The 27,586-nt window shown below is 37.1% G+C and overlaps 1 protein-coding gene across 8 annotated transcripts in view; it reads left to right on the forward strand.

Moving 5' to 3' along the window:
- Positions 1-27,586, forward strand: part of KCNIP4 (potassium voltage-gated channel interacting protein 4) — a 403,843-nt gene that overhangs the window by 370,237 nt on the left and 6,020 nt on the right. For 7 of the 8 annotated variants that reach the window (XM_071556707.1, XM_071556705.1, XM_071556704.1 and 4 more), the window contains exons 3-7: positions 11,214-11,283; positions 16,933-17,003; positions 24,131-24,238; positions 25,303-25,407; positions 25,715-25,777. In XM_071556707.1, the coding sequence (XP_071412808.1) occupies positions 11,214-11,283; positions 16,933-17,003; positions 24,131-24,238; positions 25,303-25,407; positions 25,715-25,777 (417 nt within the window). The remainder of the gene's footprint in view (positions 1-11,213; positions 11,284-16,932; positions 17,004-24,130; positions 24,239-25,302; positions 25,408-25,714; positions 25,778-27,586) is intronic. The other variant, XM_071556709.1, reaches the window with a different exon arrangement.

Raw genomic sequence — 27,586 nt, forward strand, 5'->3', positions numbered from 1 at the left:
TAGACCCAGTAATTAGTGCACTCCATTTGGGGCTGCTTTCTTTCAAGTCTTCAAACAGCTTAAGCTTTACACCTGTAAAGAACTAATTTGATTTCAATAGACAGGAGGTTAAATTAATATTTGTCCCTTTCCTGATAACACAAAAAATAGAAGTGACAATTGAATTTAATAACCCCAGTGGTTTTGAATATAATTCAATTGAACAGAGTTTATTTATTGGAGAAAATCAGTGAAAATCCATCAAGGCAGAAATATGTCATTATAAATATATTTATATGTATAACATATATTGGTGTACATAGTGAGAACAATATTCCACTGATGAAGAGCATATTAATGCTGGCTTTAAAATGAACTTTTTCATAAAAGTAATTTCAAGTAGTGTAATAAATAAAAAATAAAACCCCCTACACCATCTTGTAATTTGAGCTTTTACAATTTCCACTCTCTGAGTATCTTCATGTATCTTACACATTGATTTACTAGGACTCTCAGCTCTCCTATAAAGTACAAAATGCTTCAGCAATGTACTAGTTAATCTTCATTTTACCTCAGGAAGATTTTTTTAGAACAAAAGCTATGTTAAATTATTTCAGCTAGAACTGTATTTTAAGTACACTTTGTCCTATACTTTGCATATGTTCTACTTTAAGTAGCCATAGCACAGTTATGCTTAAATGAGAAAAAAAATATCCCTGATTTAGTTCATTTCTTGTGTCTCTGGTATACCAGATCCACAATAGCTTGAAAGATTTTTGTCTATAAGTACAGGATTAATAAATCATTAATTAAGATAAATACAGAATATAATTTCAAAATGTTAGGAAAAGTAGCAAAGTGTTTGAGTTACTTAAAGGCATAGAAATTTATTAGAGTAAAAAGATCATGTTGCTGAGTTGTTTGAGGAATTCTCTTCTCTCTCAGAAAATTAACTGATAACTTATTAATGGATAGGTGGTATCAAGAAGGCATCTCTATTTATTGGCTAGAATAGCTAGTAACCTGACTGCTAAACCAGTATAAAAAGTGGTAAAACTAGATGAGGCTCCCTCATCTGGCAGAAATAAAGAAACCACACTTTCTTACCTATGTTGTGTGTAGTTTATGTCTCTAATCTGAGCTATTAAACCCTTATGAAGCCTTATGGTTTCATCTGCACAGATTGGCTACGAAACAAACATTTTTCCTTTGAGCCTGTTTTGTTTCCACTAGTGTTGACTGGGTGACCAATGTTCAAAATTTTCTTTTACCCATCTCTTCCATGGCAGCCCTGCTCTTCTTCCTGTTTCTTCATATTTCTTCATAATGAACAGCAGCTCCTTACCAGCTTTTCAGAAGAAAGACAAATAAGGGCTGGATGTGTTCTGTTACAGCACAGGCCTGGGTAGACCACAAAATGATAGGTGTGAAGATAGAATAAAGTCATTTGTCATCCTCTGTGAGTAGCTTGAGACGCTGTCCTGCCAATCATCCCCCAGTCCTTTGACAAACTGGCTTTAATAGTAGGCAAACAGCAAAGCTCAAGGAGCACATGGAGTTGGGTGAATAATACAATTGCCTGATCAAAAGAGCCAAAGTAGGTATCTCTTCTGTAGTCATTGCAATTATCTCATACATGCAATGGTTTCCTCAAAACTTCAAAGCTCCCATTTGATGTGCTGAGGTGTTGAATGATAAATCTATACAAAGGAAATGAAATGTTTCTGTCATTCATCTAGTTTCAAAAATATGTGGTAAAATGCAGCAGCCCAAATACCAACTATTCAGCAGTCCAGAAGGTGCCAGTTCAAAGAAGCTGATCAGAGAAATAAATGTCTAGAACAGATTACAAAGATACTTTTTTTTTCTTTTAATTCATAGGAGAAGCAACCCCTTGAAATTTTACCAACACCTAATGGACAATACTTTGCCTATAGTTCAACTTCTCTGAATTTGTTGCTCTCTTGGGGATATCTATGGCAGGAAAACAGCTGCTCCCTTCTCCCCAAATCATCTGCTGTTATTTCTTCTCCTAGAAGTATTTAAAGCAAACAAAATGAAAAAAAAAAAAAAAAGAAAAGGAGCACACATATGTGATTTTTTAAAATCTGTATTAATGAAGAAAGAAAAAGATATTTTGAACTGTCTGACTATTCCCAGGTTATTTTTCCCAATCCTAATTTCTAGTGCTTTGTTCAGCCACATTTCAAATAGTTCAAGAGAGAGAGGTGTTTTCTGAATTAGTTTTTAGAGGCTGCTTCACAGGCTAGTGCATGGCATCTCTTTTAAGCATATCTTTTAAGATATTTTTCAGACTGCACTTGCTTTTTCTTTAATGACTTCAAAACCTTTCCCCCAGAAACCTCATTTTGTTTGTATCATTTACTTTGAAGTCCTGCTAGAGTAATTTCACTTTTATTAGCTGATGCAGAATTTTTACCACACTCTTGGTGTTTCCTCTATGTTGACCAGTTCTGTGATGAGAACTCCAGAAAAGCCATCCAGCCCATTTTCAAAGGGATAATTTCTGATGTATCCTGCATTTTTCCTGAAAAAAACCCCCAGTATCAAAGTGAACCCTGTATTTTAAGAGTACTTTCAGGACACAAAGTTAGTCACATAGCACTCACTTCAAAATAAAAAGGCAATTAAATCTATTCCTGATGAATATAGCAAGGACAACTCTATTTATATTTACTACAGAGAAATGAGTTACAAATTTAGAAATTAAATAAGTAAATTACAAACTTATTTATTCTCAGCATGCAGTTCTAAGGTTGGTCAACATTTGAGCTTAGGCCTGTTGGTATTCAGTAAATACATCTTTAATGCTAAAAGTATTCCCAAGTAAAATAAATACAATGCTGATGAATTAATGTATTGATTTATAGAAATTCATTAAATAAAAGAAATGAAATCATTACCTTTCTTAGGGGGAAACATCAGGTCGGATTCAACAGCATGAGAGAGAAGAGGGTACTGCCAAGCTCCCAGATCCATCTAGCAGAGGCTGAAGATGTATTCCCAGTAGGCACACACACAGAGCACAAATATACATCATATGTGTACCTATACACATGGCCAGCGATACAGGTCACAGGCAGACACACAGACTAGTCACATAAACCCAGGCAGCACCAACAGTCTCATCCTGCTCTCACTCTATTTGACCAAGATGAAGGTCCAGTGATGTAAATATATATATATATATATATATATATATATATATATATATATATATGTATATATATGGAACTGGGGGTCCTGGTCGATCCAAGTTGAATATGAGTCAGCAGTGCCCTGGCAGCCAGGAGGGCCAACCCTGTCCCGGAGGGCATCAGGCACAGCATCACCAGCTGGGCGAGGGAGGGGATTGTCCCACTCTGCTCTGCACTGGGGCAGCCTCACCTGGAATATTGTGTGCAGGTTTGGGAACCACGATATAGGAAAGATATTCAGGTATTAGATAGTGTCCAAAGGAGGGCAGTGAAGATGGTGAAGGGCCTTGAGGGAAAGCCATATGAGAAGCAGCTGAGGGCACTTGGTCTGTTCAGCCTGGAGGAGACTGAGGGGAGACCTCATTGCAGTTACAGCTTCCTCATGAGGAGAACAAGAGGGGCAGGCATTGATCTCTTCTCTGTGGGGACCAGTGACAGAACCTGAGGGAATGGTCTGAAATTGTGTCAGGGGAGATTTTGTGATTCTGTGATACACACACACATATACGTACAAGTGTGGTTCCCTCCATCTTGATGTCCTGACAATGAGGATGAAGCTCTCCTGGAACAGCCTCAGAGGGGCCAGGACACTGTTCCTTCCTCATGACCCTTACTTTTGTGCCTCTATGCTCCTCTGGGCTTGTGGAGCTGGGCCTTTGATGGGCTGATGGTTCCTGGGATATCGTGGGAGCAGACACAGCAACCTGCCATTGTCTCTGTGTGTTCCACTGTGGGTGTGCAGACGAGCTTTTACCACATAACCTAACAAATATCAGCACATAGTCAGAAGCCACATACTTTTAAAATATAAATAGTTTTTATTAAGTATAAATAAAACATAAACAAGTTTATTCTAGAAGTGTGTTAGGTTGTGTTATTGTTTTCTACTCTGCTTGAAGTACATTCAGTGGTCTGCAGACGTGGTTAAATCATTTTATACTGTGTCAGCTGGGTATTAGCTAAATTTCAAAGCTGTAAGGCATAGTAAAACTGTAAAAAGCCAATTTCTGCATTGATCCTGGAGGCATAAGGCGCAGCAGCCATTGAATTTTCATCTTGTGTCCACAGGCCATGAGATTTTTAGATAAATTTAGTATATAAACTTTTCCTAACATTTTGCATGTTCAGGTCCACATCAGGACATTATCCATTACCATTACTTATTTGTAATGAAATGAAACACCTAGCAAAAATAAAACTTTGTTTTTAAATAGAATAGATGCTTACTTATGATCTTTGAATAGTTTCCTTTAATGTCCAGATAAATAAAGTTCCAGCATTGCTTCTGCTTGCCATCTTAAGGTCACCCATTTCTCATGGCCCACAAGTGCTGCACTTGCTGAAAGAACACTAGATTTTCCTGTTTGCCATGAGCACTTACCCTGTCAATGTAACATGATGCCATCACTTCCACTGCCTTATGCTGGCAATCCTGAATTGCACCTGCTTTTTTCCAGGAAAAGTTTCTCGTCTTGCATCCCTTCTCTGGCTTATGCTACAGAAAACAGCACAAAGCAAGATCTGATAGAGTAAGAATGCAGGAGAATATTAGGAAATGTATTCTTTCATGCTTTTCACAGGATGTGGCAGTTCTTAAAAGTGAGCTAGGATTTTGGATCTGTCTGACTCAAAATTTGCATCTATCTGATGCCTTCTTGGTTTGGTCTTGGACTGTTTTTTCTGCCATATGGGGTAACATTTGGTGATAACCTGATTAAAGGTTATCTGTGAAGGAGTTTCAATAAGGGAAGAAAAGATAAGGATCTGGAAAAGATTTTGAGATGTGGGGATTTGGAGGGGAGATCTTCCAAACGGAGACTATGCAAAATAGAGGTTGGTGCCCTATTGCAAGGGGAAAGAGAAAAGAGGCATGTAGGAGAAAGGAAGCAGAAGGAGGAACTAAGAGACTTTGGGGGGAGCTCTCCCTGGGGAGAGGAATGAGTGCAGAAATGATGGAGAACAATATCTGTCCTTCAGCAGAACTGAGCCGCTCCAGAGGAACCCAATGGAAAAATCTTGGAAAACAGAGCTTAGGCTACCCTTGTGTTGGAGGCAAACTGCTCTCTGGCACAAGGTGTCATTCTTGGGGTGTCCTGCTCAAGGCCAGGAGTTGGACTCCATGATCCTGTTGGATGCCTTCCAACTCAGCATATTCTGTGATTCTCTGAACTTTACCACCTCTGCAGTTGTCCTGTCTAAACATGAGATACATGCATTTTTAATAACCCAGCAAGCTTAATCATAACAGCACATAAAATCATATTCATTTCAACAAGCTCCAACCATTTTTTAAGGTGACACTGCTTGTTTGAGATAACTTTTTCTCCCACCCTCACCCTTTTGCTTTTTTAAGTGCTTACTCTCCTGCTTGCTACACAGCCATTACCTGAACAGCAACACTGGGAAGCATTTATTCTGTGATTCAAAATGAGTTGTAAAAACATATAGAGGCTATTGAGGGCCAGAGATCTACACTGAGGTTTTGACAGTGGCCGTTGGTGAGATTTTAAGTCTGATTTGGTTTGGATCTACTCTCATATTTGTATGACAAATACCTGCTTGGCTCATCTGCTGCACCTCATCAACACTGTTCTGGCAAAAGTCTTTAGAGTGGAAGTCACATTGATATCACTGTGTCAACTTTAAGAGTGAGTTGTATCTGGTGTTTCTCCTTCTTCAAGGCATATGAGATCATGTTAGATATTTTTCACCAAAGTCCTTACCTTTTCCATCCTCTGAGAGACTGCTTGTACCTTAATTTCTTATGTGTACTGTGTTTGACACACCTTTTGCTTTGGAGGAGGATTGTGACAGGAGTAATTTGTGAACTGAGTCTTTGGGATTGTTCCAGACAATTTATATAATGCTTAAATACATTAGTGAATGAATTTTCAAATCACCCATTTTCTTGTAGTTAAATTTTCTATTAGCCTAGAAAAAACACTGTACATTTCAAATATAAACCATGCTGAAAAAATACATTACTGTAACCACCAAACAAAATATTTCTGTCTGATAAAACATTGGCTAATGGTTTGCTGATAATTTTGGTAATTGTACTACATAGCTGCTGATGTCTTGCTATAGAAGGCCAATATAAGCTAAAAGCACATCGATGAGCACTGATTAAACACCAAATACCTGTGGAAGTTTTCTCAGTAAAACTAGATATTTAGTCCAAAACCGCTAATTTCTTAGTGGGAGAAATTCATTTGGTATTGCAACCCATGTGCATTGCATAATTATCATTTGGCTCAGTTTTCTGCAAAAATGAAAATCATCAGAAGGCCTACATTTCAATCACATACATCAGAACAAGCACTAAATATAGCAAATTTAGATCAACCCTAGGTATGCAGCTTTGGAATTTGGGAGTGCACAAAAGTTAATTTGCATAAAAGTTAAAAGCATTAAAGCCTGAAAAAAATCACAAGCTTCAGAATCTACTGTCTCAAGTCCCTAACCCACACACTGCCTTGATCAGTCAGTATGTTCCTTTTCAAAATGGCAAATTGTCAAGGTTGACTTATCAAACAAAGCCTCTTGTCTTATCCTCTAGCAAAGATCTTCCACATGCATAGTTTTCCAAGACTGTTCAACAGTGCATATTTTCACTGAAATTAGGGGCTATCTCAAGCATTTCTGCACTTCAGGTTACCAAGAGGAGAGAAAAAGTTTTTTCTAGTGTCTAATGTGAGCTTACAAAACTCAGACTGTGGCCACCAAACTTTGATAAATTGTCTGTCCCTATGAAGATTTTGGTTCCTTTAGCTCTGCTGCTGCTTTTCAGGTGGGCTGTTGTTGGGTCTTCCCTTAGCAATGGCATAGTCTAAACAAACCCAACTCTCAGTCTCTCCTCCATGTGCTTTCACCCCTAGTAGTCTTCATGACCTTCTGCTGATCTCTCTTCATTTCCTCCACTTCCCTGAGAGGGCCCAAGACTGTCCCAAGCAGAGAAAGAGAATAACTCCTCATCCTGCTGGCTTTGTACCAGTAGGTAGTTTACTTTATTTGTGGTAAGAATATTTTGTTGGCTCACACTCAGCTTGACATCCTCTGTAACCCCATGTCCTGTTCTGCAGTGCTGCCATGCAGCCACCCACTTCACAGCTGGTACTGGGACAAGGGTAGATTTCTAGATGCAGAACACTGAAATTCTTGTTGAGCTTCATGAGGTGTCTGATGGCCTGGATTTTGTTATTAATTTGGCCTAGATTATGTTATTAAATCAAGGCTATTTGTTAAATTCTCACACTGTTCTGATCAAAGTTCTATCATACTCAAATGGAAAAATTAGAAACTGAACTGGGCTATGGAAAGCCACTGTGGGTTTAGGTTTTGGAACTTTTGGTAGCATTAGCTTTGAAGTATAAGCATGCTATTTCAAAATTATGTATATATTCTTCCATTAAGTTTTGTGTTTATGGTAAATTCCAATCTCCAGTCAGAATAGAAGTAAATGCAAAAAGAGAAAATTTTATCAGTTATTGATAATTAAATCAATGGACATGAATATATATGTAAAATGAAGCAGTACAAATACTGACAGCAGATGACGCAGCATGGGATGGAGAACCTGTGATGCAAAAGTTTGAAATATATTCAAAGTTGCCACAGCTCCTGCTTTATCCATGAATACAAAATCATTAGTTATGTCTGAGCTTGTAGTGTCCGTCATTCCCTTTCCTTCATTTCATTTCATTTTATTTCTCCCCTTTTTTTTGGTGTCTTTTTGGTTTGCATCTTGTCTAAAAGAGTTTTGATTAGGTAGTAAAGATGAACCCACCTATTGCAGTATTCTTAAAAGTACTGGAGGAGAGACAGCTTAGAACAGCATGAAGCTTGTAAATAATTTACAGGTTTTGGAGTGGTTTGCAAGACCATGGGCTGGAGGTGTCATTTCCCAGCAAAAAGTTGCAAGCAAAACCATCAAAAGGCAGAATCATATTTATTATTCTCTCTTTCTTCTTCCTGTCAGTTTATATTATTTTCTCTTTAAAAGAGGTAGCATTGGACTCAGTTCACAATGAACTTTCCCTTCTTTTTATTCTCCAGGAGGAAAATACATTAATGCAATTTTAAAATATTGCTAAAAAAAATTCCTGTAACAAAATAAATTATATGCAGATCAAGGAAAAAAAGAATATAGAAAATGATTTAAATAAGCCTCACATTTTTCTTTCAAACTCTTTAATTATTTTCCTCTATTTTACAAGAGTTTAATGAAAGGTTAGATAGATTTTTTTAATTATAGTTAGTACAAAGGAAGGAGTCAGCAAGAACTTGAAATAAAGCCATGGGGCTTACTTAACAATTGCAATATTTAATCTATTTCACTGAACTGCAGAACTCTCCTGATAAACACAATAAATCCAGATTTATGAGTCAAGGAAAGTGCAGGCTTGGAGGTAAATTATGTTTGCTACAGATATTTTTAGAATAAAATTATTTAAGATCTGGAGTGCTCACTGTCATGTAGAGTCTCAGAGGTAAGATCCAAGCTAAGGAAAGAAAAGTTTGAACTGATATTTCTGGTAAGAGTAATTGGCCAGCATCACAGATTTTTAATGAATGTCCTTAAACACCATTACTACAGGCCTTCAAGGATGGAGAAGGTAAAGTGATACCAGCAATGCTGTGGCAAAGAACAGAGGAAAATACAGAGGGTCAACCTAAAGAAACTCAAGCTGTCATTTGTGGCTCTGCTAATAAATAATTCTCTGAAAGTAGGTTGCCTTTTCAAGCAATGATTCTTTCAAATAGTATGGTGAAACTAGAGCTTATTAAGTGACAGAAGAAAAGTACTGCCTTTAAATGAGGTATGTAGATCATGTATTTCTCTTATAAAAAGGCTGCTAACTTATTTTGAACTAAAAAAAATAAATTGGACAGATTTTTACAGAGTACCTTTAATTCTACACTAATATCACATTTAAATGTGTCAGGAAATGGGAGTCTTAATCTTCGCAGCTTCGGACTAAGGACTGACAGAGTTGGAGTTGCTGGCATTTCCTGTAAAAAAGAGGAGAGTGATCTTTGCAAAATGAGTATAGTTTGAATGTATTTGTTATCCAAGGAAAAAGGAAAAAAATGTCATTGCATGGTAATAAGCCATAGAGTTAGATAAACGCTCGTTTTGTCATTCATTATTTATTGTCTCAGGGTGAAAAAAAAAAAGGCAATGCTTGACCTGTACAGATTCAAATATGAAAGTCTTTCTCTTTAATTCCTTCAAAATGTGCCTAGCTGGGTTTTTCTGTCTGAAAAAAATTACCTGCAGAGCAGAAAGGATCCACTGAGCTTTTTCTAAATTCAAAATAATGCACTGTCCTTTTACACTCTTCTTCCTTGTGCAGATCTGGGAATGACATAGATTATAGACCAATGTATGTTTGGAAGAGAAACTTATACCCTTGTTACATTTTCTACATTCAATAACTGTGGTGTTTTATTGATGAGTATCTGAACAATTCACTGATGTTTTCTTTATTGTGCTTCAAATCCAAGTAAAAATACATGTACTGATACAGCTTCAGAAGGTTTCCCATAAGAAGACAAGCAATATAGTAGAATCGTAAAATCATAGAATCATCAAGGTTCAAATGACATCTGAGATCATCAAATCTAACCATTAACCCAGAAATGCCAAATCCACCAATAAAACATGTCCCTAAGTGCCTCATCTACTCACTTTTAAATATCTTCATATATGGTGACTCAACCACTTCCCTGGGCAGCCCATTCCAATGCTTGATAACACTTTGGAATAAGTAATTTTCCCTAATATTCAATCTGAACCTCCCCTGGCCCAAATTGAGGCAATTTCCTCTTGTCCTGTTGCTTGTTACTTGGGAGACCAACTGGAAACCTGTGAGGCACTGAAGAGGCACTGTCCTATCTGACTACAGTCTTTTGGGGAAGGTGGTACAGCAGAGATAGATGTTTTAAAATGCCCTCCTACCCAACAACATGACAGGCTGGGAGATGTCTCCTCAATTAATGGATTTCTCCTTACCAGATGAAGGGTATTGATGCCAGACCCATTTCACTGTTCCTCCCATTCCCCAAAGGCTTTGGTTCAAAAGCCATTTCCTTTCCCCAGTTTAGTACTAGAAGCATATATGTTTGAGCCCTCAGTCCAAATAGCACGGCAATTGACAAAACTAAATGTATGAATATCAACATTTAATTTGCGGGGGTTTTTATTACCTCTGTTTCTAAAAATCCTTTCCTTTTAAAGAGCACAACAGGCTTTTTTTGACCCTCTCTGTTAAAGAAGGAATTAAGGCAAAAGAGGAACTAAGTGCATTGCCCAAAGTCATCTCTTCAGACTGGATATTTCAGGACTAGAAATCGGCTCTCTGATCTTTGATATTTATGTGCAACTTACTAAACAATACAGCATTCCTTCTACATTTCCTATCTCTTTACATGTCATTTTTGTAGTCACTTTCTTCTTCTTAACTTCTTTTCATTTTCTTTGTAGTCAGTCTGCTCTGACACTTCCTGTGTATTCTTTCCTACATATATTTCCACTTATGAAAAGAATGTAAAGAGGCAACAGGTTCTGCAAGGGTTGGATAAGATCTTCAGTGGCAGTGTCTTGAATTCATTGAATATAACTCTTCTAGTAGAATTTTACTGCATGTTCTGTCAGTCATATGTGACTGTTTACATTCCTGCTTGACTTCCTGCAGCTGCAGGAGTGCCCACCCACAGCCCACAGGTGTCCTCAATAGCTCCACACACTGCAGAAGAGAGCTTGCTGTTCACCTGTGTCACTGTTTTCAACTGAAGTTGAGATACGTGGTACAGAAGGAAGTTTTGTCTCATGGAAATTCTTTAGAAAGATACTTAAAAGTGATGAGCATTGAATGCCTTAATGTTTGGTTGAATGTGCAAAGTCAAACATGTTAAACTGTCAGAGTCACACACATGTTGTCTATGATCTCATGAACACAAGTTGACTGGACCAGATTGGATGGTGTTCATTTCTTGTCTTTCATATTTTTCCAGGAATGCCCCAGTGGAGTTGTCAATGAAGAAACCTTCAAAGAGATTTACTCTCAGTTCTTTCCACAGGGAGGTGAGTACTTCACAGACATAATTAGTTCTACAGTTATTTGTAAGCTCCTGACAAAAAAGCCTGCTCAAATTAACAAGATTGTTGTCTCAAGCTCTGTCTGAATTTATGGGGTACTTCCTTGATGGTTTGACACATTTTAAACTGTTTCTGAATGAAATGCAATGATATCTAGAAGAAGTCAGTCTTCCGTTATGAAGTTACTACCCATGCATGGGTACTGTTGAAAACAAAGTTTCTCTTAGTAGTTCTTTTTAAACTTTCTAATCAGTCTTCCCCATTCTCTTTCATTCAAAAAAACCCTTTTACAGTAGGAGAAACTGTAGGAGGCACTACAGGTACCCTCTAATGGCAGAAGCCCCTTTAATGGGGTTTTAATGGGGTTTCTTTTCTTAAGTGATGGCTTTTTTTTTCCTGACCTTGATTTCAATTAGTTGATTTTCAGTGTGTTTATAATTTCTTTATCTCCACTCTCTTTTAGTGCAATGAAGGTAACACAAAAATATTTAACCCCTTTTTTCCTTGAACCTCAGATTTTGCTTTCCTCTCTCTTCTTCCTCTTGAATTTGCTATTCAATCATCCCTCTTCATATTCTCCTACAACTTTTCAGTTCTACCTCTTCAACTTCTCCCACAGCTCTTCAGATTTGTGTATTTTTTCTGGAACTGTTCAGAATTTCTTCTTTTCAGTTTGATTTAAAACCCCACCCTTAGTTGGTAGGAAAAAACATTTCACTATTAGTTTTATTTTGAATAAAGACTTAGAAGGTAAAGAGCAGCATTCAGTGTGGATTACCATCTCTGAAATCCTTAATAAGTAGGCACACTCAGTAGAAACGAACAAAAGATTAAAAAGGGTTGATCAACTTACTGATTATATCTAAACTTTTAGACCAGGCTAACAATTACAGTTTCAGATATTATATTTTTTTAGTCACTCTGGTAAGTGAAAATAATTCTCTGTGTGATTTACTACACCTTCACTCCACTTCTAATAATCAAAAATCTATGTTATTTCCTATTGTTACACCCATAATTGTTTTGAGCAAGGAGAAAGCATATCTGTTCTAAAAGTATAGTTAAAACATATTGTGAGAATAAATGCAATCTTAAAAAGACTAATTAGTCCAGATCTAATTGTTACAGAGAAGAAAAAAATTAATGTAGTTAAAATGTGTATATACTGAATGTCTAGTTTCTACTTCTATTCCTGGTGCAAATGCTGACTCTTCTGCTGCTCCTCTGGGCATTTAGGGAAGTGGCATCACTTGGAGGAGGAGGTGGACTCTGCAGTGGACTGTCAGCATCTGGAGTCCTTCTCCAGGAGGAATAGGATGTTCATGTTAGAGCTTTCTTCTTCCTCACTCTAGGATTTACCTGGGGTCATTTCTGTATGTTTGCTGTTACATTTTTAAGGCTTTCTTCTACTCCACTGGTTTGCAGCTCAACATTACTCCCAAATCTATTATAGGTGGTGACTTTTGTATGTGTTGTATACTATTTCTTTGTTCTCTTTGCTATCCCTGTACCAGTTTTGTCCAGCTTCATACTTGCAGTTCTTTAACCACAGCTATGTTGTTTAAGCTGAGGGGTCTCCAGTGCCAGCCTGTGCCCCATTCTTTTTCATCCCACACCTGCTCTCCTCTGTGCAATATCCTGTCTCTGCTGCTCAAAGCAAAAAGTTCTCTCTTCTGCATCATTATTTTAGAGTTGAAAATACCTATTTCTACATAGAATAACTGCCTGTGTCTGCAACCTGTGTAAAGCTATAGTTGCACCACAAAATTAAAACCAATGAGCCTTAGAAACCTGATCAGTTTTGGAGGCTGCTGTCACAGCTAAACCATGGGAAGTAAAACTGCAAACTGTAAAACTGAGCCTCTATCCTGGGCCAAGCTCCCTGTGAAATGTGGCTGCTTAGGAACTATGGCTGAACTACATCACTGGGCATATGGTTAGACTGCTGCAATTTCTTTACTGCCATTACTGTGACTGCAATAAGGGAGCTACACTTTTATGGGAAAAGAAAACCAACAAAATGAACCCAAACTTTTTTCTTATAGCTTCATTTAACAAAATACAGCAAAAAGATTTTTAGCAGTGTAGAAAAGTACTGAATGCAGATAATTCACTCATCTGTAGCAGATGTTGTGTACTAGTGGGAGGATTTTTGGCTTTTTTAATAAAGCTGTTTCAGACATCTCAGAAAAGACCACAGAGAAGTGACCATCAGAAGCCATCCCCTTCCTCTCCCCATTGTCTGTAGCCTCTACACGTGGTGTACAGCCTCAGCAGTACATAAAGACAGCACAAAAACAAATGTGAAAGCTTATGTAGTTTTCCTCAGAAGTTCAGGAAGAATAGTCAGTGGAAACAGCAAAAGTGCTGAATGTCCTTGGAAGGGTAACAGCTCACATCAAGAAACCTTTAATTTCTATGGGTCTGCTGAGTCATGAACTGTTTTATGTAGGTTTTGTGCTGTTTTGTAGGTGCCTGTGTTGACTTTTGCCATTTCTGAGAAGTATAGGAGTTCAAGTCTGTTCTTTGTTCCTCATTAGTCAAAGTATTTTCAAAGCTCAATTAATTGTCTATATTTGAATATCTCTGCATGCTAACAACAGAGTGAGATCATAATATTTAAGTGTCTAGTTAAGCAGCCAGATATTTCTTATATCTTTGAATGTATTGCCAAAATATTGTGCCCAGCTGAGGCCTTTAAATTTCATTTGTGCTTAAGATAATGACTTAATTTATGTCTCTATATTAAAGAGGGGGCAAAAAAGGCTTGAAAGTTGTCTCCAAATTAAAACATGTGTCTTGCATGCAGATCTGGGTTCCAGTTGTCTGTGTAATGCAAAACCAGGTACAACATGATGTATCATTATAACAATTAGTATCTGAGCAAATAGAACAATGTTTGTAAGATGTTAAGCTTCAGGGCAAAGTAATTTTTCCATGTGAACCAGCAAGTAATTTCATTAGGCAACTTTCAAGACTGTCCAGGACAAGGTAGAGGACTACAAAGAGGGTAAGGGGCCACAAGAGTCACAAAGGAGATGACACTAGATTGCAGTAAAAACAGTGTATTTTAACAGGCAGAAGGAGCTTTGTAAAAAGCTTTCCATGCCAGAAAGGGCATTCCAGTAACTTTTTAGAAAAGCACTGCCACACAGGTGAATGAATAGGCTCCCTGCATGCATGCAGTGGATCACATAAAATATAACTCAGGATTTTTGTTCAGCCAGGCAGGTTGTAGATAAGAATCCACACACTGCATAGTTATTACACTCCTCCATCACTTATGAACAAAACAGATCATGCTCCTAGTTTGATAAGCCAATGTTCTTCTATGCATAATGACTACCATTTTTTGTCTCTGATGTTTAAAATGCTTTGATGGTGTTTTTCAAAGGATTTCTGATTTAATGTCTGTTCCTGTCTCAATCTGTCAAAGTAGCAATTTATCCTACTACTTATGATATCAGATCCATGAAAAGAAAAAATATTTAATTTAAAAACTTAAAATTTTGTCTAACATGATTAATGCTCAGGGGCAGGGGGGAATTAGATTAAGTAGCTCTAATTAAAAGACTAGTGTTCCTTATCCTGCTGTGGTTTTGAAGGCAAAATTTCAGACCAGAACTGCCTGAATAAACAAATCTGAATAAGGCTTTTGATTTTTTTTTTCAGAGGAGTTATAAGAAAGAAAATGTTCTTCCACTAGGGACTTTTTCCATATGCTGTCATACAAAAAGAGTAATATATTGTATTACATCTGGGTACCAAACAATAACGTATCTTTGTGTTCACCCTTGTGTTTTCTGTATATCTACAAAAAATAATTTGGAATATTTCAGATATTTTTAAGAAATGAATGCCAAGAGAATAGGAAGCTATTTAAAATTCAGTTTACAGTAATTATACCTCTATTATATGGGGTTTTTATTCCTGAAAGTGGTTTACATAGGATTTTCTGTTGCACAACAGAACTCTCAGTAGATTAGAGAAAATATGACTATTAAAATCTTGAATATAAGCTGAAGTCAACATATTTTTATTTTTCAGTTAAAGTGTGAATTTGTCTGCTGGGCTGTCCTTAAGCAATCACAGTGATGACTGGATACATGGAAAAATGAATTACTCTCTCAGTAGTGTGAGGGTTTTTTTAGTTCTCTGGAAATGCATGAACAGACACAGGGTTTAAAGCCTGCATTTTTTTTCTTCTTATGATTATTTCACATCATAGAAAATTAACATACTGAAGTAAGGTGAGAGACTTTTCTTACAAATGTCAGGTCTGAATCTGTGAAGCACAAAATTTTGAGTTTTGGTATATTTGGTTCTTTGGAGTCAAGGTGGCATTTCAGGTGAGTGACCCAAGACTGACAGTTTAACACAAAACTGTATTTTAGGCAGTGACAATTAAAAGTTGGCAGGACTGATATGAAAGGTAAAATGGTTTAGTGCCAAGAAATCAGAAAAAGGCATCCAGCACTGACGAGGTTTTTCCATGATAGGGAGAAGTTTGTTCTGCAAAGGGGACGCTGATTTTATAACACTTCTCCCTTTATTAAAGGTTTGTGAGATTAATGTTAATTAACCTAAACTTATTGTAAATATATGAAGTACAAAGAGCAAATCAATGAGTATTAAAAGTAAACAAAGCCTCATCCTACATTAATTTGCATGGTTTTGAGGCAAAGATTCTGAGGAAAGCTGTCTGCCCATAACCAGCAGCTTGTACCTCACATCCACAGGGCAGTGTCTGGATAAGTTCTCTCTTCAAAATGTATGACTCCTGGTTCAGGATGTGCCTCTCTGAAGTCACTCAGTGGAAACAGAAAGATGAATCTTTGCCATAAATCAGTCTTGACAGATTCATATTGATGCTGTGTTGTGTTTCTAAAATGAGTCAATATGCACTGGGGAGTAGGTTTGAGAAGTATAAAAATAATCAGTGAGGCGATCACCTGTTTAAGGTCATCTTTCAGATTCTTACTGACCATTTAGTCAGTCACAGCCAGTCTTTCCAAGGTTTTCAAGCACCTAGCCCTCATGCAATGATCATGGGAGTTAAGCTGCAAACCAGCTTTAAGAATCTGCTTGTTGGAGAGGATTTTCTCTCACCTGTGGTTTAGCATATGAACCCATCACAGCAGCATCTTTCTGACAAGATCAGCTTCAGTCTGGGAAACAAGTCTGACTCCAGAGCAAAATTGATATACCAGAGGCACCGACAGTAGTGTCTGCTTCCCTTATTTAGAGTGTATAAATGAACACGGTTTTGATTTAAAATATATGATAAATCCCTTGTCACCATCACTTAGCATTCCATTAACACAGGTTGTTTGAGAGTACAATAACACGCCATCTTTGCTATTTGCTCAGGTATCAGTGATTAGCAAAAACAGGAATCAAGCCATACAGAGATATTCCAGAACAGAATTTTGGATTTTCAATTCCTAACAGTGTTGCTATCCATATACTTGCACTTATAATTTATCCCTCTCCCCCTGACAAAAAGGAAATTTAAACTTCATTGAAAATTTAGTCTTGCTATGAAGCGTTGGTATCAAAATATATCTTGGTGTCATGTAGTTTTAATAGAATTAAATAACATGTGTTTATTTTGAATAATTTTTGCTGTTTTAGATTCCACAACATATGCACATTTTCTGTTTAATGCATTTGACACTGATCACAATGGATCCGTAAGTTTTGAGGTAAGTGAGGCTGTTGCTTCTTTTTTTGAAATTGAGTATTTTGCCATTCCTTATAATTAACTCCAGTATGGTGGCTTTTATTATATAGCTCTAATTATGAAAAATTTAGCTTATGTGACTCAAGTTTCAAGTTTTACCAATGTAGTAACAAAGTCATTATTGTACAATTGTATATTCCATAACAGTAACTCAGATTGTGCTACTATGTAATGTTTTTATAAATTGTTCATTTAAAAGGTAATCAAATTTATACACAATTTACCTAAAATAGTCCTTATCCTCCTCCCGGTCTGTGCAAGGTGAGGTGGTGTCTGATGACTCAGCTGAAATAGGATTGCTCATACACTTTATTATTTTCCAGAAAATGCTAGAAAAAGGCTCTAAAGCAAATGTTTTTACAAGCAAAAGAGTTTGAAAATCATTCGCCCTTCATTTAACTGCCCAATCCCTTTTCCTAGTTCTGCTTTTCCCTGCTAAGGCTGATGTCATCAACAAAATAACATGGTAAAAGGGACTTTCCTGCAGTAGTGTAGATGAGAACAGTGTGTACAAAATACTGCAAAGGATATTCTATTTTAAGCTATAGAATTTTTCAAAAAATATCTCAGTTCATTTGCAAAAGGGTATGTTTGTTTGGTTTGGTTTGGTTTCTTGTGATTATAATGAATGAATTATTTCCTTACAACTTGTGATTGGATTGTGATAAATACACCCACTTTAAATTTATTGAAACATCCCATACATGTTTTTATCATTTCCTTTAGTGAATGATGTTGCCAGGTCTGACAGATTTATTTTTTTAAGCATTTTCATTGCTTTATTATTGATGTAATGAGAGAAAACTCATAAAGCAGCTGCACTGTGATCAGGAATTTCTACCTCAACTGGAACTATAACCAGATAATTTTGTGGCAGATTATTTGCATTTATCTAAAAAAAACCAAACTAGAAACCCTGTCTACCTTTTTCTGGGCAGCTGAAATCAGTGGGCTCTATGTGAAACTAGAAGCGGGAATTGAGGTTTTGTTCATATCTTCTGTATATGGGCTAATTCTACAAGGAATGCTTCTGGTCAAATCATAGAGTCATACAATGGTTTCACTTGGAAGGGACCATAAAGATCCTCTAGTTCCAACACACCTGCCATGGGCAGGGACACCTCCCACTAAGACCAGACTGCTCAATGCCCTGTCTAGCCTGGCCTTGAACACTTCCTGGAATGGGACATCCACAGCTTCTCTAAGAAACTTGTTCTAGTGCCTCACCATGACCACAGTAAAGTATTTCTTCTCTATATCTAACCTAAATGTCTCCTCTTTCAGTTTCAGCAACAGCAGAGGCAATGTGAAAAAGCATTTTTAGAATCAGTAGTTAAAAAGTATTTCTGCTGTTATAATTGGAACGAAAGAAGGTTACTTTTGTTCAATATCAAATCAGATATGAGTGATCCAGACTTTGATACTATTTACACTAATTGTGAATCGAGCATAACTCTCCTGCTAACAAAATACACTTGCTTCTGTGTCCTTGTAGCAACATTATATTAACAAACTCTATGATAGCCATGCTAAAAGCATCCTCCTGAAGTTAATGCCTGGTTGATTTTATAAATCTCATAATGATAGGTTCAAAATATGAAAGTAGATACTGTGATAGGTGAAAAATACAATAATCTCATTTTTTTCCTGCTCCTTTTTATCTTAGGTGCCACTGTGCCATATTCTTTCTATGCCAATCTGCATTCTAGTTTTTAATTTTCATTAGAAAAACAACAAAAGTTAACTACTCAAAAGGCGGAGAGGGAGTGATTTAAAAGTCTGGAGAACAAATAGTCATTCTTTCCAACTTACTTTCTTTAACAAAGTGTAGGAGTAAATTCGACTTAAGATAATGACCTGTGATGAAAAACACTCTGGCTATCTTCTGTGTAAAAAGGATATGAAAATCTGAAATGGCAGTGAAATTCTTTTGTATGTAAGAATGACATTTTTTCCGTGTTGCACTCTTCATTTTCTGATGAATCAGTGATAGCTAGAATTGCAGGTAAAAAGAGAAGTTTTTCTAGTATTTTTCTCTTTTTTCCTCAAATTTTCAAACATCAACAATGAAGTATTTAGCAAAATTTAAATGCACACCTCAGTTGGATGAGATTGCTTGGTGAGATTTCTATGTCCTTAGTTTTGTCATCCCTAAATCTGTATGCTCTCTTGTAAGAGTCAAGATCTCTTAGGGGAGCATTTTATGTAGCATAAAAAACCAAACTCATGAAATAGGTTCTTGAACCTTTCTCTCCTTATCCCATGATTGTATCACTTTTGAGACTAGCTTATTGCATTAGTTATGCCAACTAGTTTTGCTGTAACAGAAAGGACAGAGTTCCTGAAGGCCTAGTGACCCAGATATTGAAGGGCTCCTTGGGCATATTAGTGAACTGAAGTTCTTTTTTTCCACCAGAGACAGATGGGCAAGCACAGTTTCCACTTGCTGCACATATATTGTCACTGAACCAAAGAGAAGATCTAGGTCTCAAGGCTATTTACAAAGTCAGGAACATGGAGGCTAATTAACTTTAGACATATTGTCAGAGGTAAAGTGCATTGCACCCACATGCAAATATCCACATAGTATCCTTCGTTTGCTGTAGATGCAGATTAAGGCTACTCTAAATATGACCTTGCTGAAAGTCACTCAGGAATCCCACCAGTTTTCAGTGCCTTACAGCACGAAGCTGTGCCCAAACACAGTGGAGATGTTTAAAGATTTTTGTCGTATTTAATCAAAACCAAACTTGTATCTGTTTTTCAAAAAATTACTAATAATACTTAGCGAAGTTGTTGGTGATTTTCTGATTGCATGATTTCTCAGTTGTTACCTGAGAATTTTGCATTAGTTAATAGAGTAGTAAGCATCCTAACTCGGTTCCACAGAGGAGTACAGTTCTTAAGATCAAACACAACTTTGATATTTCATTAATAATAAAAATGATCTCCAAGGTAGTAATATAAGGGAAGCAGTTTAATGAGTCAAAGAATCATACAATGTCTTGGATTGGAAGGGACCTTGAAGATCATGTAGTTCCAACCAGCCTGCCATGAGCAGGGACAGGGTCCCCTAGACCAGGTTGCTCAAAGCCCCATCCAACATGACCTTGAAGACTTCCAGGAATGGAGCACCCACAGCTTCTCTGGGCAACCTGTTACAGTGTCTCACCACCCTCACAGTGAAGAATTTTTTCCTGATGTCTAATCTAAACCTATTATCTGTCAGTTTAAAGCTATTTCCCCTTGTCCTATGACATGTTCTTGTGTAAAATCCTTCTCCAGCTTTCTTGTAGGCCCTCTTTAGGTACTGGGAGGCTGCTCTAAGGTTTCCCTGGAGTCTTTTCCAGACTGAACAAATCCTACTCCTTCAGCCTGTCTTGATAGCAGAAATGCTCCAATCCTCTGATCATCTTTGTGGTTCTTCTCTGGACTTGGTCAAGCAGGTCTATGTCCTTAGGCTCCAGAGCTGGATGCAGGGCTCCAGGTGAGGTCTCATGAGAGCAGAATAGAGGGACAGAAGCACCTCCCTTGTTGTCCTGGCCACGCGGCTTTTGATGCAGCCCAGGACACACTTGGCTTTCTGGGCTGTGACTGCACGTTGTCAGGTCATGTTGAGCTTCTCATTAACCAACACTCCCAAGTCATTCTCCTCAGGGCTGCTCTAAATCCATTTTATGCCCAGCCTCTATTTGGGCTTGAAATTGCCCTGGCCAAGGTGCAGAACCTTGGCCTTGTTGAACTCCATGAGGTTCACAAGCATGATTCTCTGGTTTCAACACAAAAAACTTTGTTCATGTTATGTAGGAAATGAGGTAAATTTTCTCAGGAAGGTTGTGATCTCATAAGCATTTTAGCACCAGCTACAAAGAAATATATTTCCTCTTAACAGCAGTTCCTCCTCTATGAGCTTTTTTTTAACATGAGGGCTCCACCAGTCCTGTGACATCCCTTGATTCCTTCTCAAAATCCTAAAATCTAAATTTAAACACTTATTTAGGTTCCTGCCTGCCTACTTCTTCTGGCCTTGAACAAGACATAAAGGAACACAAGATTGGGGGAATAATTTTGAGTTTTCCTATGGATTTGAGACAGTACACTAAGAAGTTTGAAAATTAATTTATTAATGATTTAATTATCTCCAAAGATTTACTGAGGGATAAAGCAATCAGAAAGTCATCAACGACATTGCTAGGAGATAATTAATCACCACTGGAAAAACCCTACAAATACAAGGTCATCCCATATCACAACCAGAGGCTCTATACAGCTGCAGTGTAGAACAGGAACATGAGCAGGCTGTGATATTGAGCACACAAAGGCTCCAGTACAGGTGCAATGTTGCTCCATTTTGCAACCCTTCAGTAAGACATCCCCCTTTCTTTCAGAATTAGACACAGAAGGGGGTTTTAACAGGTATTAGCATGCTCTGCAGGAATCTAGCAAGTTACAAACAGGAAGTTGTGGAAAGGAGTAAAGGCAAGTACCAAGGCAGAGACTTTTCTGCTTCTAATTTTGCTGTCACAGACTGAAGAGAGACCCAACCTAGAGCTGTGTCTCAGCCCAGACCTCTGTAGTTTTAGGCTCCTTTGTCACCCTAGATCAGACGCACTTCTCTTCAGGTGCTCAGCAGAGCAGAACTCAGTGGACAGTGACAGCATCCTCAGAGGATGTAAGAATCTGAGTATGGTGAATTTTACTTAAAAAATAAACAGGCTCTAAAAGTTGAATTCCTCTCTCCCCAGATTAGATGTCTAAACCAGGAAGCAATATACATCTGGGTATTCCAGTACTGTAATGGAGACTTGTATTCATGCTCTGTGCTAAATGGTGTGCGTTATTGATACATCAGTGAGTTGCTGGTAACAAGCATATAGATGGACAGATGGTCTCTGAGTTTGGCTGCCACCTTCAGCATTCTCATTTTACTATGGCAATCTGCGCTGGATTACCTTAACAGCTAACATAGCTATACTGTTCTTCAATTGCTTGAAAGTACACATGTAGAAAAGATAGCCCATCCTAGCTGTCCCTATCCAGCTCCTCACAACTTCCTACATTATGATAAATCCTTTCTGTTGTTCCTGAGATGGACTCTTGCACAACACTCAGAAAAAGGCAATGCACCTACACTACATGCGATCCCAAAACAAATTGATGCAAATATGGAAGGAGATGACTTGCTCTTGCAATGTTTGAAATGCATACCTGGAAAGTTTTTGAATTGTCTCATCTTTTATAAGGACATCTAGTCACATGAAAAAAAAGCATCAAGCCATGTTTTATTATATGTCATTTTTAAAACCAATGACAGAAGGGTAGCCTTGGAAATGGGGATAAAAAGGACACCAGAAAACGAGTTAACATGGGTGGTGCATCACAGAAAGGAAGAGAATTAATTGAAAAAGAAAGGAAAAATGGATATAGTTTAGATAAATTTGAAAATGTTGCTGTGCCAAAATAAAAAATAAATCCAAAATTCTTAAATATAATAATGTAAGAAAATAACATTACTGGAGACCTTCAGGAAGGACTTCAGAAAAAGCTCCATTGAGAAGGTAAAATGTTGCAGAAAAGTTTTGAAGACGTGGTACTGAATTATGAAGGTTAATTGCTAATGCTGTAATGTGATCAAATCTGTTCTGAATTTCTTGAACAATGCTTAATAGTACATTGTTAAAGAGCTGTTTGGAGATTTAACCCTGTGACCCTCAATTAGTCATTGAGATGTACACAGGACAAGTTGAGAAAAACACTTTCAAGATTCATGTACCCATTTACCCCAAAGGGCACATATACCAATAAGACAGAAATTTGTGATAGACTTAGAAAACACAGAGCATAGCGCTTGAATTGTTAAAAAGACTGAAGCTGTCAGAAAAGCTGTCTGTGCCTACTAGACCATCTGAGAACATAATATGTGTGTATACTTCACTGTATCAGGTACACTTATTTCACCGTGTGGTACATGACCTTCGTAATTTATGTCTAATGTCAGTGTAGTCTTTTCCATTGTTCCTGTGTTAGAGGAAATGCGTAACCTTTGCTGGTGCCAATAAGAAATATTTCAGTGTTATTGTCTCTGCTTTAATGTCTCTAAGACCTCCTGTATGTCATTGCCAGTGACGTAGAAATGCACATTTAAATACAAGCTCTTGCCATATTCTGCTCAATCCATTATGGAGGCAATTTCACAGATTTATGGGTTCACAAGCTTATCAAATAGAAAAAGGTGGAGGAGATGGTTAGGGAAAAAAAGCCATTGTTTAAAATATGTTAACATGCTAAGAATACAGAAGACTGGTGATGGCAGTTGATATTTTCTTCAATCAGGAAGATGTTCGCTAAATGTAAATGAGGTTTGTGCTGTCAAGAGTATTTATTATGAAACAAAAATCTATAACCAAATACTAGATGTAAATAATCTCAAAAGTATTCTGATTCATTTCTGTGGAATAGTTCTACAGCAGTAGCACATTAGTGGGTCATAAAAACGTTAAGATGGTACATGGGCACATATTTATTATTTCTTATCATACTTCAATAAAAGTATTGAGGTGTGCTGCATCAGACATGAAGTTTGAAAAACTGACTGCAGCAGATTGATCTAAGAGATCTGGGAACTACATATTCCACTTTACTAAGGTACAGATTTAAGAAGAATTTAATGCTCCTGAGTAGATAGTTCTCCCCAGACTGGTCTCCTGTGCTTAGATTAATTAACTTCCACTTAAGCTTTTCTTGGACCGTTAAACCATGGAGATTGCTTTTTCCTGGTATTAACTTCAATGAGAACTACTTACATGAGGCATTTCAGAGGATACAATATATCATAACTATAAGAGAAAGCGATGGTTTACATTATAGAATTTACTTATTAATTATGAGTGTGGCAAACAGTACCTGGATTCTTAATTATTTAAAAAACCAGCAATCCTTAACACATCCTGTGAAGCAAAAAAAAAAAAAAAGAAACAAAAGAAAAAACACATCTTTCCAGACTTTTGACAAATGCATTATTCTCGGATTTCTGAGTGTTTGTGAAAAACTGCTCAATTCCAAACTGACCAAGACCTTTTATCTATTTAGGATTTTGTTATGGGTCTCTCAATTTTACTCCGAGGGACAGTACAGGAAAAACTGAACTGGGCTTTCAATTTGTATGATATAAATAAGGATGGATATATAACTAAAGAGGTAAGGTCTACTTCTTGCTGTAGTCACTGAAAGTAAAGGCTGTATAGCTAAGTCCTGCTTTCAAAGAAGAATGGTTTCATTGTCAAATTAAACATATTAAAAAATTACTATACATTATGAAGTTAGACACACAAAAAATTACTGTAATTTCCTCATGTTAAATGCATGTAAAATTGAAATGGGGAAATCTTTACAGAATTTGTAAAAGGTCAGAATTCTTCAGGTACAGAAATAGTTGGCTTCAACTTACGCCCATGTATTTGCACACAGAGTCACTAGAATAGATGGGTAGGATATTTGGACAAAAAGGAATCATGAACATGGTCAACAATTGTTACTCATTTTTTAAATCTACTTCTAAAACGTTTTATTTGAAACAGGATTTATATAGAAGGATTCCTACATCTTTTATTCTGCAAGGATTCAAACACATATTTAAATTAGAGTGTGACCAAATGAGTGCTTTCATTAAAATATATGAATGGTTTTTTAAGAGGGTTTTATGTAAATATATATAAATTACACTTAAGAAAACATTTCATGATCATCATGAAAGAGTGATCTATAGAATAATTTCCTAGCATACTGCAAATTACTTGTCTTTATAATTACTCCTAAAGTTTTCACAAGCCATTCTGTTAAGAAAATTCAAAGCTTTTGAAATAAAAGCAGGACTTTGCATGTGTGTGCATGGATGTGTCTTTTCTCTAGGGAAAACTCAGTTGTAAGAAGCTGATGTGCTTTCGCCATTGAAGTGCTGTTACAGAATTTCTTTTCCTGTTTATATTTATGAATAAGACATTGGGAGATTCTTTCCACAATCCATGAACTTGCACATAATCTAAATAATTTAAAATCGAAATCATACATGAAAGCAGAACTTAGATGCTAGATTTTTTAGGAACAAAGAAGTTCCTTTTTGAAGCTGTTCAGTCAAAAATATCAGGCACAATCTCAGTATTTGATTCTAAAATGTAAATCCTAAAGCTCATTTATGTGTTCTGAGTTAAAACAGTGTCTGAAATGCACATTACATTACATAAGCATATTTTTTTTCTCTTCAGGAAATGCTTGATATCATGAAAGCAATATATGATATGATGGGGAAATGCACCTATCCTGTTCTCAAGGAAGATGCACCAAGACAACACGTGGAAACATTTTTCCAGGTAAGTCAGGTAACACAGAAGCCAAAAAGATTACTTTGTGAGCAGGTAGAGATTTTCATTATAACTGTTTTGCATATCCTTCCAATTCTGTAATCCTTTTTCTTCTCTGTGGTCCCATCCCAAGTCTCTCAGATCTACTTGGTACACTGCTTTTTCAACAATTAGCTCATTCCAGTGTATTATTTACTACATCTTGTGGCATGATTGTTCCTAGGCTGAAATATAACTGAAATGACTAATAAAAATTTCTTGGTTTACACAGGATTTCAGGAGGACAAACATATATTCTCTTTTTTTTTTTTAACAGAAAATGGACAAAAACAAAGATGGAGTAGTTACCATAGATGAATTCATCGAGAGCTGCCAGAAAGTAAGTATTCAGTGATAAGTACTGAACGTTGGCTAATGCTATTTAAGTGATGCACAGATTTCTGGAGTGATAGGGACAGTATTCATAATAATACCAGAGACACTGTTTTCCCAAGGTAGCGTATGTATGTACACCATTACACAAAAACATTAAATGGTGTAAATAAATTTGTGACCTGAATCTGCAGAAGAGCTGCTATATACAAGCTGTCATTGCTTATTAGACAACTGCCAATAGCCCTTCTCTCTTCAACAAAGTGTGGTTTGTACTTGATAGCAAACATTCTCTTCACATTCAGCACTGCTTATGTAACAGTGAGGCCTTATAAAGAGAGAATGCAAAGGGCTTGCTAAGTGTTGGATGGCAAGAGTTAACACCAGGCAAGTTTTCTCACAGCAAGAGAGTAAGAATTGATTCTGACTATCAGCTGCAAGTGTTTACATTATCCAGGTGACTGGGTAGCTGAAAGCAGCTCCTGGCCTCTAGAGACAGGATTGAGAATAAACTTCTGCAGCAGGAGTTACAGTCTGCTTTCACTCCTCTGCCCCTCAGAAACCAGCTTGTTCTCAGACCAGGAAACAATATGAGAAAACGCAGCCTTCGTGCATCCAACATTTTCAGAAATTTAAGGAACTCCTGTTCATTTGTCAGTTAAAAAATGCAAGAAAAAGAAACAGAGTATAAAATAATGATGACTAGCCTTTGCCATGGTAAGAGGTTCATAGAATCATAGATTATGCTGAGTTGGAAGGGACCCATCAGGACCATCGAGTCCAACTCCTGGCCCTGCACAGGGCACCCCAAGAAACAAGGCTGTTGTGTACAGTAAAGTGTCACATTAGTCCTAGTGAATATGATCGGCTTGATTACATTATGTAAATTGATGTGGCAAATAAGCCTGACATTATTTGTTACAATGAGAAGTATAAGAAGTCACAGTAATAGTCTACTGATACCTTGTCCAGACTGATTAATATGAAGCTGCCAGAGACGGCAATATAGCCTGTACATATTGATTCTTATCTTCCACATCAAGAAGACAGTAATAAAGAGACAGAAGAAAACAAGACTGTCAAGATAAATGCATTTAGTGAGGGATAGTTTTTTAACCAACTGGAACAGGGAAAGCTCTAGATGCTCAAAGATGATCTAGAATTAGACTATTTTTATATGCATCTGTAGTTATACATTGGGGTTGCTCTTATGAGCACAGCTAGCTAGTAAGTGATTCCTTTTGTTTGATTTTAATTCACTGATTTTGGGAGATGAAAGACAGCCAACAGCTCTGCTAACTGTGGCTGTTCTGTTTCCTTAGCAAAGCGCACTGGGTAGTGTCTTATCTGTCAGCACTGCTCTATCGCATCGGCCATGGTTCCAGCTTGTCAGTCTTGTTCAATACCAATGAAAGCTATTTGCTCTGCTAACACTGAGTGATCATCAGAAAGAGACATGAGATTCATTTCACAGCTGAGGTCTGTAGCATTCTGGAAGTTAAATGACATGTTAATCTCCATGTGACAGCAATTATGGTGATGGGCTGAGTGATTCATTTACAAAGAAAATTAATACCTTCAGTAAGAAATTGCCTGCTCTTCTTATCCAGTGCGATTCAGTTTCTCACGTCTGTTAGACGATTTCTTATTTACCTCTTCTAAGTATTCAGAGTACAGGTGAGAGAGATGCTCTCTAAACTGCTACATGATAGAGACATCGTTGTCATTATGCTACTTATCACACCTTCACTTCCTTTCAACCTCAAAGGTGGCCATGTTATTTGGCACAAAGTGTCTTGCTGCCTAAATTTTTGTC

The sequence above is a fragment of the Pithys albifrons genome, chromosome 5, assembly GCF_047495875.1.
Source record: "Pithys albifrons albifrons isolate INPA30051 chromosome 5, PitAlb_v1, whole genome shotgun sequence".
In the NCBI taxonomy this organism is placed as follows: Eukaryota; Metazoa; Chordata; class Aves; order Passeriformes; family Thamnophilidae; genus Pithys; species Pithys albifrons.